This window comes from Scyliorhinus torazame, chromosome 10, assembly GCF_047496885.1.
Source record: "Scyliorhinus torazame isolate Kashiwa2021f chromosome 10, sScyTor2.1, whole genome shotgun sequence".
In the NCBI taxonomy this organism is placed as follows: Eukaryota; Metazoa; Chordata; class Chondrichthyes; order Carcharhiniformes; family Scyliorhinidae; genus Scyliorhinus; species Scyliorhinus torazame.
In genome coordinates this window covers 261207085-261219023 of record NC_092716.1, presented here as the reverse complement: position 1 = coordinate 261219023, position 11939 = coordinate 261207085, and the positions used below count along the sequence as shown (strand labels likewise).

General features: G+C 62.1%; 1 protein-coding gene across 1 annotated transcript in view; it reads left to right on the top strand.

Moving 5' to 3' along the window:
- The first annotated feature begins 4283 nt into the window (after window positions 1-4283).
- Window positions 4284-11939, top strand: part of LOC140384754 (apoptosis regulator BAX) — a 34353-nt gene continuing 26697 nt past the window's right edge. The window contains exon 1 of the mRNA XM_072466739.1: window positions 4284-4711. Within this exon, the coding sequence (XP_072322840.1) occupies window positions 4645-4711 (67 nt within the window). The 5' untranslated portion in view covers window positions 4284-4644. The remainder of the gene's footprint in view (window positions 4712-11939) is intronic.

Below are 11939 nucleotides of genomic sequence, written 5' to 3'. Positions count from 1 at the left end.
CAGTTGTTGACGGGGCCCTCATCAGCAGGCGGTCCATCTCCTGCACCTCTATCCTCACCCCCCCTCCTATCCTTCCCAGAACAAGGAGAGAGTCTCCCTCGTTCTCACATTTCACCCCACCAGCCTCCGTTTGCAAAGCATAATCCTCCGCCATTTTCGCCAACTCCAGTGTGATGCCACCGCCAAACCCATCTTCCCTTCACTCCCTCTGTCAGCATTCCGCAGAGACCGTTCCCTCCGAGATAATCTAGTCCACTCCTCCACCACACCCAGTACCTCTCTCATCACCCATGGCACCTTCCCATGCGATCGCAGAAGGTGTAACACCTGCCCCTTTACCTCTTCCATGCTTAACATCCCTGGCCCAAAACACCCATTCCAGGTTAAGCAGTGTTACACTTACACCTCTTTCAATTTGGTCTTTTGCATTCGCTGCTCCCAATGTGGTCTCCTCTTTATCGGAGAGACCAAACACAGACAGGGCGATCGCTTTACTGAGCACCTTCGATCTGTGGGCATTCAGGACCCTGACCTTCCCGTTGCTTACCATTTTAACAGGTTTGTTTCGATGTCACTAGCTTTCGGAGCGCTGCTCCTTCCTCAGGTGTTCATTCACCTGAGGAAGGAGCAGCGCTCCGAAAGCTAGTGACATCGAAACAAACCTGTTGGACTTTAACCAAGTCTTAACCTGTAAGACTTCTTACTGTGCTCACCCCAGTCCAACGCCGGCATCTCCACATCATACCATTTTAACAAAAGAGGTGCAAGTGTAACACTGCTTAACCTGGAATGGGTGTTTTGGGCTTGAGATAAGACCATAAGACCATAAGACATAGGAGCGGAAGTAAGGCCATTCGGCCCATCGAGTCCACTCCACCATTCAATCATGGCTGATTTCAACTCCATTTACCCGCTCTCTCTCCATAGCCCTTAATTCCTCGAGTAATATAGAATTTATCAACTTCTGTCTTAAAGACACTCAACGTCCCGGCCTCCACCGCCCTCTGTGGCAATGAATTCCACAGACCCACCACTCTCTGGTGTTAAGCATCGAAGAGGTAAAGGGGCAGGTGTTACACCTTCTGCTCCCATTGCCCACATGTCTGTCCTTGGCCTGTTGCAATGTTTCAGTGAAGCTCAACCCAAACTGGCAGAACATCTCATCTTCCGGTTAGGCACGCTACAGCCTTCTGGTCTCAACATCGAATTTAACAACTTCAGATGATCATCTCTCCCCCACCTCGACCCATTTCTTTTAATTTCATTTCATTTTAACTGTCTTTTACCTTTTATTTCTTTCTTGTCTTTCTTTATATAGATTCTCCCCCCCCCGTCTTTCCCCCATCTTATCCCCCCTTTCCTTACCTTTTCTCCCCATAACTTCCCCCTTCCCCCCTTTTCTCATTTTACCTTTCTCCCAGCCATGTGTCCCCTCCCCCACATCTACATCTGTCACAGCTTACCCTCTGATGTTAGTTTCCCTGCTGTTTGGCCTTTCACACCTTTTATTCTCTCTGGGAACTGCCATTAGCACTCAGTTCCCTTGGTTTCTGTGGCTATGGCTTATCTTTCATTCCCTCACCCCACAGTATAAATATCTCCCACTTTCTATGCCCTTTAGCTTAATCTGGACTTGGAAAGTCAACTATTTTCTCTCCTTGCAGATGCTGCCAGATGTGCTGAGATTTTCCAGCATTTTCTCTTTTATTTACTTACTCAGCACCAGCTCACGGGCGCTCAGTTTGGGTTCCACCAGGATCAGCTCCTGACCTCATTACAGCCTTGGTTCAAACATGGATAAAAGAGCTGAATGCCAGAGGTGAGGTGAGAGCGACTGCCCTCAACATCAAGGCAGCATTTGACCGAGTGTGGCATCAAGGGGCCCGAGCTAAACTGGAGTCAATGGGAATCAGGGGGAAAACTCTCTGCTGGTTGGAGTCATACCCGGCACAAAGGAAGATGGTTGTGGTGGTTGGAGATCAATCATCTCAGCTCCAGGACATCACTGCAGGAGTTCCTCAGGGTAGTGTCCTCGGCCCAACCATCTTCAGCTGCTTCATCAATGACCTTCCATCATAAGGTCAGAATTGGGGATGTTCACAGATGACTGCAAAATGTTCAGCACCATTCGCGACTCCTCAGATAATGAAGCAGTCCGTGTCCAAATGCAGCAAGATCTGGACAATATCCAGGCTTGGGCTGACAAGTGGCAAGTTACATTCGTGTCGCACAAGTGGCAGGCAAAGACCATCTCCTACAAGAGAGGGTCTAACCACCGCCCCTTGACATCCAATGGCATTACCATCGCTGAATCCCCACAATCAATATCCTTGGGGTTACCATTGATCAGAAACTGAACTGGACCCAGTCACATTGATACTGTGGCTACCAGGACAGGTCAAAGTCTGGGAATCCTGCGGTGAGTAACTCACCTCCTGACCCCCCAAAGCCTGTGTACAATCTACATGGCACAAGTCAGGAGTGTAATGGAATACTCTATAATCTTTATTATTATAATCTTTATTAGTATCACAAGTAGGCTTAAGTCATGCAATGAAGTTACTGTGAAAATTCCCTAGTCGCCACATTCCGGCGCCTGTTCGGGTTCACAGAGGGAGAATTCAGAATGTCCAATTCACCGAACAAACATGTCTTTCGGGATTTGTGGGAGGAAACCAGAGCACCCGGAGGAAACTCACACAGGCGCAGGGAGAACGTGCAGACTCTGCACAGACAGTGACCCAAGCCGGCAATTGAACCTGGGACTCTGGTGCTGTGAAGCTACCACTGTGCTACCATGGTGCAGCATCCTGAAAATGACACACTAACTGGTGACCCCTATCTCCATTCCTGACTTGTGTGTGTGTGAGGGTGAGGGTGTGGGTGTGAGTGGGGGTGGTGGGGGGTGGGGGGGGGGGGGGGGGTGCTGCAGAGGCAAGGATTAGCCCCCTACGTCTATAACCTTCTCTGACTTGACAATCCTCCGAGAATCCTGTGTTCCACCAGCCTATGCTTTTATAGAATCTCTACAGTGCAGGAGGCTATTCGAGCCATTAAGTCTTCATCGACCTTTCGAAAGAGCACCCTACTTAGGCCCAATCGCCCGCCCTATTCCTGAAACCCCACCCAACCTGCACATCTTTGGACTGTGGGAAGAAACCGGAGCACCCGGAGGAAACCCATGCAGGCATAGGGAGAACGTGCAGACTCCGCACAGACAGTGACCCAAGCCTTGAATCGAACCTGGGTTGCTGGTGTTGGGGCAGCCCTGCTCACCACTCTGCCAGCATTCCACCCTTTATGTCGCCTTTCTGTATAATTGACAGCGGTGCTTTCAGACGTGCATGTCCGAGGTTCTGCGATTCCCTCCCTATGCACCTGTGTTCCTCCTGCTTTAACACTCTACTAAAAACCTGCACTTTTGCAGACCTGAGCCACATGGTGGTACAGTGGTTAGCACTGCTGCCTCACTGCGCCAGGGCGACATGTTGGCACAGTGATCAGCACTGCTGCCTCACTGCGCCAGGGTGGCACTGTGCCCAGTGGTCAGCACTGCTGCCTTGCAACACCAGGGACCCGGGTTCAATTCCCGCCTCGGGTCACTGTCTGTGTGGAGTTTGCACTTTCTCCCCGTGTCTGCGTGGGTTTCCTCCCACAGTCCAAAGATGTGCAGGTGGATCTAAAGGCTCGGTGGGATTACAGGGATAGAGTGGGGGAGTGGGCCTAGTTAGGGTGCTCTTTCAGTGGGTTGGTGTAGACTCGATGGGCTGAATGGCCTCCTTCTACACTGTAGGGATTCTGTGGTTTGCTACATATCTTCAAATGTCTCCTTTTTTGGGCGTCGCCAATTTTTATTCATCAGATGACATCTTCGTAAAGCGCCTTAGGGCAGTTTCCTGTTTTTAAGATGTCATTTCAGTCTGAGTTTTCGGCAGATGCAACTGTGTTTGGCCTGGATTGCACTGTGGTGAATTCTCAAAAAATCTCATTCCCAAGGTGTGGAGGGTGGAGAGATCTGGAAAGGAAAGTAGTGATAAATGAGGTCAGTGGCCATGCAAGCTGATGATACTCACTGTAATAGGTGCTTTCATCAGGCAAATGGTTAAAAAAAATGTTCAGATCCCCTGAAAGGTCTCCACCCTTTTTATTTCCTCATCAGTTGACATACCTCCTGTGCTTTCCTGCACTGAACATTCCTTTGTCTCAGCAAGTATGTCATTGCTCTCTCTCTCTCTCTCTCTCCTGTGTGGGGGGGAGAGAGAATGAGACAGGAGGAAATCCCCCACAGTCCAGACCTCAGAAACTCAAGCTGAGTGTTGACTTGTGTTAACACCAACAGGTCACTCTGATTGACAGGGTCTATTGACCAATGAGGAAGTGGAAAGTGCTCTAAGCCCTGACTACACCACAGCTGGGGGCCAATGGGAAGTAGAAGGGCGGGAGCTCCCCAACACCGAGAGAGAGAGAGAGAGAGAGAAAAGTTGGAAGTGAAGTTTGAACTTGGCGAAAAAAAAGAGAAAAAATTCCCTTCGGTGCGGTGAGGCGAGAAGGACGATCGGCAGGAGTGAGTTGAGGGGGTGAGCTGGAGGGAGCGCCTTGTTGGAAGGAGTTGGAGTTTCTTGCTGCTGCTTTGCTACATTAGCCATGGCCACTTTCAATGGCAGCGGGGAGGCGCCCGAGGAAACTGACGGCAGAGTAGCGCAGCGCCCTGGTGAGTTTCACCGAGTCCCTAAACCTGCAACAAATCCCCCCTGCCCCTCCACCTCCTGCTGCCCCTCCCTCCGCCTCTCCCTGTAACTCCTGCCTGTCCCTCTGCCTCTCCCTCTGACTCCTGTCTGTCCCTCTGCCTCTAACTCCTGCCTGTCCCTCTGCCTCCCCCTCGAACTCCTGCCTGTCCCTCTGCTTCTCCCTCTAACTCCTGCCTGTCCCTCTGCCTCTAACTCCTGTCTGTCCCTCTACCTATACCTCTCCCTCCCGCTTCTCCCTCTGCCTCTCCCTTGTCTCTCCCTTGCCACTCCCTCGCCTCTCCCTCACCTCTGCCTGCCCCTCTGCCGCTGCCTGCCCCTCTGCCGCTGCTGACTGCCCCTCCGCTGCTGACTGCCCCCCTCTCGCCTCTGACTGCCCCCCTCTCGCCTCTGACTGCCCCCCTCTCGCCTCTGACTGCCCCCCTCTCGCCTCTGACTGCCCCCCTCTCGCCTCTGACTGCCCCCCTCTCGCCTCTGACTGCCCCCCTCTCGCCTCTGACTGCCCCCCTCTCGCCTCTGACTGCCCCCCTCTCGCCTCTGACTGCCCCCCTCTCGCCTCTGACTGCCCCCCTCTCGCCTCTGACTGCCCCCCTCTCGCCTCTGACTGCCCCCCTCTCGCCTCTGACTGCCCCCCTCTCGCCTCTGACTGCCCCCCTCTCGCCTCTGACTGCCCCCCTCTCGCCACTGACTGCCCCCCTCTCGCCACTGACTGCCCCCCTCTCGCCTCTGACTGCCCCCCTCTCGCCACTGACTGCCCCCCTCTCGCCTCTGACTGCCCCCCTCTCGCCTCTGACTGCCCCCCTCTGGCCTCTGACTGCCCCCCTCTGGCCTCTGACTGCCCCCCTCTGGCCTCTGACTGCCCCCCTCTGGCCTCTGACTGCCCCCCTCTGGCCTCTGACTGCCCCCCTCTGGCCTCTGACTGCCCCCCTCTGGCCTCTGACTGCCCCCCTCTGGCCTCTGACTGCCCCCCTCTGGCCTCTGACTGCCCCCCTCTGGCCTCTGACTGCCCCCCTCTGGCCTCTGACTGCCCCCCTCTGGCCTCTGACTGCCCCCCTCTGGCCTCTGACTGCCCCCCTCTGGCCTCTGACTGCCCCCCTCTGGCCTCTGACTGCCCCCCTCTGGCCTCTGACTGCCCCCCTCTGGCCTCTGACTGCCCCCCTCTGGCCTCTGACTGCCCCCCTCTGGCCTCTGACTGCCCCCCTCTGGCCTCTGACTGCCCCCCTCTGGCCTCTGACTGCCCCCCTCTGGCCTCTGACTGCCCCCCTCTGGCCTCTGACTGCCCCCCTCTGGCCTCTGACTGCCCCCCTCTGGCCTCTGACTGCCCCCCTCTGGCCTCTGACTGCCCCCCTCTGGCCTCTGACTGCCCCCCTCTGGCCTCTGACTGCCCCCCTCTGGCCTCTGACTGCCCCCCTCTGGCCTCTGACTGCCCCCCTCTGGCCTCTGACTGCCCCCCTCTGGCCTCTGACTGCCCCCCTCTGGCCTCTGACTGCCCCCCTCTGGCCTCTGACTGCCCCCCTCTGGCCTCTGACTGCCCCCCTCTGGCCTCTGACTGCCCCCCTCTGGCCTCTGACTGCCCCCCTCTGGCCTCTGACTGCCCCCCTCTGGCCTCTGACTGCCCCCCTCTGGCCTCTGACTGCCCCCCTCTGGCCTCTGACTGCCCCCCTCTGGCCTCTGACTGCCCCCCTCTGGCCTCTGACTGCCCCCCTCTGGCCTCTGACTGCCCCCCTCTGGCCTCTGACTGCCCCCCTCTGGCCTCTGACTGCCCCCCTCTGGCCTCTGACTGCCCCCCTCTGGCCTCTGACTGCCCCCCTCTGGCCTCTGACTGCCCCCCTCTGGCCTCTGACTGCCCCCCTCTGGCCTCTGACTGCCCCCCTCTGGCCTCTGACTGCCCCCCTCTGGCCTCTGACTGCCCCCCTCTGGCCTCTGACTGCCCCCCTCTGGCCTCTGACTGCCCCCCTCTGGCCTCTGACTGCCCCCCTCTGGCCTCTGACTGCCCCCCTCTGGCCTCTGACTGCCCCCCTCTGGCCTCTGACTGCCCCCCTCTGGCCTCTGACTGCCCCCCTCTGGCCTCTGACTGCCCCCCTCTGGCCTCTGACTGCCCCCCTCTGGCCTCTGACTGCCCCCCTCTGGCCTCTGACTGCCCCCCTCTGGCCTCTGACTGCCCCCCTCTGGCCTCTGACTGCCCCCCTCTGGCCTCTGACTGCCCCCCTCTGGCCTCTGACTGCCCCCCTCTGGCCTCTGACTGCCCCCCTCTGGCCTCTGACTGCCCCCCTCTGGCCTCTGACTGCCCCCCTCTGGCCTCTGACTGCCCCCCTCTGGCCTCTGACTGCCCCCCTCTGGCCTCTGACTGCCCCCCTCTGGCCTCTGACTGCCCCCCTCTGGCCTCTGACTGCCCCCCTCTGGCCTCTGACTGCCCCCCTCTGGCCTCTGACTGCCCCCCTCTGGCCTCTGACTGCCCCCCTCTGGCCTCTGACTGCCCCCCTCTGGCCTCTGACTGCCCCCCTCTGGCCTCTGACTGCCCCCCTCTGGCCTCTGACTGCCCCCCTCTGGCCTCTGACTGCCCCCCTCTGGCCTCTGACTGCCCCCCTCTGGCCTCTGACTGCCCCCCTCTGGCCTCTGACTGCCCCCCTCTGGCCTCTGACTGCCCCCCTCTGGCCTCTGACTGCCCCCCTCTGGCCTCTGACTGCCCCCCTCTGGCCTCTGACTGCCCCCCTCTGGCCTCTGACTGCCCCCCTCTGGCCTCTGACTGCCCCCCTCTGGCCTCTGACTGCCCCCCTCTGGCCTCTGACTGCCCCCCTCTGGCCTCTGACTGCCCCCCTCTGGCCTCTGACTGCCCCCCTCTGGCCTCTGACTGCCCCCCTCTGGCCTCTGACTGCCCCCCTCTGGCCTCTGACTGCCCCCCTCTGGCCTCTGACTGCCCCCCTCTGGCCTCTGACTGCCCCCCTCTGGCCTCTGACTGCCCCCCTCTGGCCTCTGACTGCCCCCCTCTGGCCTCTGACTGCCCCCCTCTGGCCTCTGACTGCCCCCCTCTGGCCTCTGACTGCCCCCCTCTGGCCTCTGACTGCCCCCCTCTGGCCTCTGACTGCCCCCCTCTGGCCTCTGACTGCCCCCCTCTGGCCTCTGACTGCCCCCCTCTGGCCTCTGACTGCCCCCCTCTGGCCTCTGACTGCCCCCCTCTGGCCTCTGACTGCCCCCCTCTGGCCTCTGACTGCCCCCCTCTGGCCTCTGACTGCCCCCCTCTGGCCTCTGACTGCCCCCCTCTGGCCTCTGACTGCCCCCCTCTGGCCTCTGACTGCCCCCCTCTGGCCTCTGACTGCCCCCCTCTGGCCTCTGACTGCCCCCCTCTGGCCTCTGACTGCCCCCCTCTGGCCTCTGACTGCCCCCCTCTGGCCTCTGACTGCCCCCCTCTGGCCTCTGACTGCCCCCCTCTGGCCTCTGACTGCCCCCCCTCTGGCCTCTGACTGCCCCCCTCTGGCCCTCTGACTGCCCCCCCTCTGGCCTCTGACTGCCCCCCTCTGGCCTCTGACTGCCCCCCTCTGGCCTCTGACTGCCCCCCCTCTGGCCTCTGACTGCCCCCCTCTGGCCTCTGACTTGCCCCCCTCTGGCCTCTGACTGCCCCCCCTCTGGCCTCTGACTGCCCCCCTCTGGCCTCTGACTGCCCCCCTCTGGCCTCTGACTGCCCCCCTCTGGCCTCTGACTGCCCCCCCTCTGGCCTCTGACTGCCCCCCTCTGGCCTCTGACTGCCCCCTCCTGCTCTCTACTGCCCCCCTCCCTCGCCTCTCTCTGCCCCCCTCCCTCGCTCTCTGACTGCCCCCCTCCCTCGCTCTCTCTCTGCCCCCCTCCCTCGCTCTCTCTGCCCCCCTCCCTCGCTCTCTCTGCCCCCCTCCCTCGCTCTCTCTGCCCCCCTCCCTCGCTCTCTCTGCCCCCCTCCCTCGCTCTCTCTGCCCCCCTCCCTCGCTCTCTCTGCCCCCCTCCCTCGCTCTCTCTGCCCCCCTCCCTCGCTCTCTCTGCCCCCCTCCCTCGCTCTCTCTGCCCCCCTCCCTCGCTCTCTCTGCCCCCCTCCCTCGCTCTCTCTGCCCCCCTCCCTCGCTCTCTCTGCCCCCCTCCCTCGCTCTCTCTGCCCCCCCTCCCTCGCTCTCTCTGCCCCCCTCCCCTCGCTCTCTCTGCCCCCCTCCCTCGCTCTCTCTGCCCCCCTCCCTCGCTCTCTCTGCCCCCCTCCCTCGCTCTCTCTGCCCCCCTCCCTCGCTCTCTCTGCCCCCCTCCCTCGCTCTCTCTGCCCCCCTCCCTCGCTCTCTCTGCCCCCCTCCCTCGCTCTCTCTGCCCCCCTCCCTCGCTCTCTCTGCCCCCCCTCCCTCGCTCTCTCTGCCCCCCTCCCTCGCTCTCTCTGCCCCCCTCCCTCGCTCTCTCTGCCCCCCTCCCTCGCTCTCTCTGCCCCCCTCCCTCGCTCTCTCTGCCCCCCTCCCTCGCTCTCTCTGCCCCCCTCCCTCGCTCTCTCTGCCCCCCTCCCTCGCTCTCTCTGCCCCCCTCCCTCGCTCTCTCTGCCCCCCTCCCTCGCTCTCTCTGCCCCCCTCCCTCGCTCTCTCTGCCCCCCTCCCTCGCTCTCTCTGCCCCCCTCCCTCGCTCTCTCTGCCCCCCTCCCTCGCTCTCTCTGCCCCCCTCCCTCGCTCTCTCTGCCCCCCCTCCCTCGCTCTCTCTGCCCCCCTCCCTCGCTCTCTCTGCCCCCCTCCCTCGCTCTCTCTGCCCCCCTCCCTCGCTCTCTCTGCCCCCCTCCCTCGCTCTCTCTGCCCCCTCCCTCGCTCTCTCTGCCCCCCTCCTCGCTCTCTCTGCCCCCCTCCCTCGCTCTCTCTGCCCCCTCCCTCGCTCTCTCTGCCCCCCTCCCTCGCTCTCTCTGCCCCCCCTCCCTCGCTCTCTCTGCCCCCCCTCCCTCGCTCTCTCTGCCCCCCTCCCTCGCTCTCTCTGCCCCCCTCCCTCGCTCTCTCTGCCCCCCTCCCTCGCTCTCTCTGCCCCCCTCCCTCGCTCTCTCTGCCCCCCTCCCTCGCTCTCTCTGCCCCCCTCCCTCGCTCTCTCTGCCCCCCTCCCTCGCTCTCTCTGCCCCCCTCCCTCGCTCTCTCTGCCCCCCTCCCCTCGCTCTCTCTGCCCCCCTCCCTCGCTCTCTCTGCCCCCCTCCCTCGCTCTCTCTGCCCCCCTCCCTCGCTCTCTCTGCCCCCCTCCCTCGCTCTCTCTGCCCCCCTCCCTCGCTCTCTCTGCCCCCCTCCCTCGCTCTCTCTGCCCCCCTCCCTCGCTCTCTCTGCCCCCCTCCCTCGCTCTCTCTGCCCCCCTCCCTCGCTCTCTCTGCCCCCTCCCTCGCTCTCTCTGCCCCCCTCCCTCGCTCTCTCTGCCCCCCTTCCCTCGCTCTCTCTGCCCCCCTCCCTCGCTCTCTCTGCCCCTTCCCTCGCTCTCTCTGCCCCCTCCCTCGCTCTCTCTGCCCCCTCCCTCGCTCTCTCTGCCCCCCTCCCTCGCTTCTCTCTGCCCCCCTCCCTCGCTCTCTCTGCCCCCCTCCCTCGCTCTCTCTGCCCCCCTCCCTCGCTCTCTCTGCCCCCCTCCCTCGCTCTCTCTGCCCCCCTCCCTCGCTCTCTCTGCCCCCCCTCCCTCGCTCTCTCTGCCCCCCTCCCTCGCTCTCTCTGCCCCCTTCCCTCGCTCTCTCTGCCCCCTTCCCTCGCTCTCTCTGCCCCCCTTTCCCTCGCTCTCTCTGCCCCCTTCCCTCGCTCTCTCTGCCCCCCTTCCCTCGCTCTCTCCCTGCCCTGCCCCTTCCCTCGCTCTCTCTGCCCCCTCTTCCCCTCGCTCTCTCTGCCCCCTTCCCTCGCTCTCTCTGCCCCCTTTCCCTCGCTTCTCTCTGCCCCTTTCCCTCGCTCTCTCTGCCCCTTTCCCTCGCTCTCTCTTGCCCCTTTCCCTCGCTCTCTCTGCCCCCTTTCCCTCGCTCTCTCTGCCCCTTTCCCTCGCTCTCTCTGCCCCTTTCCCTCGCTCTCTCTCTGCCCTCTTCTTCCCTCGCTCTCTCTGCCCCCTTTCCCTCGCTTCTCTCTGCCCCTTTCCCTCGCTCTCTCTCTGCCCCCTTTCCCTCGCTCTCTCTGCCCCTTTCCCTCGCTCTCTCTGCCCTTTCCCTCGCTCTCTCTGCCCCTTTCCTCGCTCTCTCTGCCCCTTTCCCTCGCTCTCTCTGCCCCTTTTCCCTCGCTCTCTCTGCCCCTTTCCCTCGCTCTCTCTGCCCCTTTCCCTCGCTCTCTCTGCCCCCTTTCCCTCGCTCTCTCTGCCCCTTTCCCTCGCTCTCTCTGCCCCTTTCCCTCGCTCTCTCTGCCCCTTTCCCTCGCTCTCTCTGCCCCTTTCCCTCGCTCTCTCTGCCCCTTTCCCTCGCTCTCTCTGCCCCTTTCCCTCGCTCTCTCTGCCCCTTTCCCTCGCTCTCTCTGCCCCCTTTCCCTCGCTCTCTCTGCCCCTTTCCCTCGCTCTCTCTGCCCCTTCCCTCGCTCTCTCTGCCCCTTTCCCTCGCTCTCTCTGCCCCTTCCCTCGCTCTCTCTGCCCCTTTCCCTCGCTCTCTCTGCCCCTTTCCCTCGCTCTCTCTGCCCCTTTCCCTCGCTCTCTCTGCCCCTTTCCCTCGCTCTCTCTGCCCCCTTTCCCTCGCTCTCTCTGCCCCTTTCCCTCGCTCTCTCTGCCCCTTTCCCTCGCTCTCTCTCTGCCCCTTTCCCTCGCTCTCTCTGCCCCTTTCCCTCGCTCTCTCTGCCCCTTTCCCTCGCTCCTCTCTGCCCCCTTTCCCTCGCTCTCTCTGCCCCTTTCCCTCGCTCTCTCTGCCCCTTTCCCTCGCTCTCTCTGCCCCTTTCCCTCGCTCTCTCTGCCCCTTTCCCTCGCTCTCTCTGCCCCTTTCCCTCGCTCTCTCTGCCCCTTTTCCCTCGCTCTCTCTGCCCCTTTCCCTCGCTCTCTCTGCCCCTTTCCCTCGCTCTCTCTCTCTGCCCCTTTCCCTCGCTCTCTCTGCCCCTTTCCCTCGCTCTCTCTGCCCCCTTTCCCTCGCTCTCTCTCTGCCCCTTTCCCTCGCTCTCTTCTGCCCCTTTCCCTCGCTCTCTCTGCCCCTTTCCCTCGCTCTCTCTGCCCCCTTTCCCTCGCTCTCTCTGCCCCTTTCCCTCGCTCTCTCTGCCCCTTTCCCTCGCTCTCTCTGCCCCTTTCCCTCGCGCT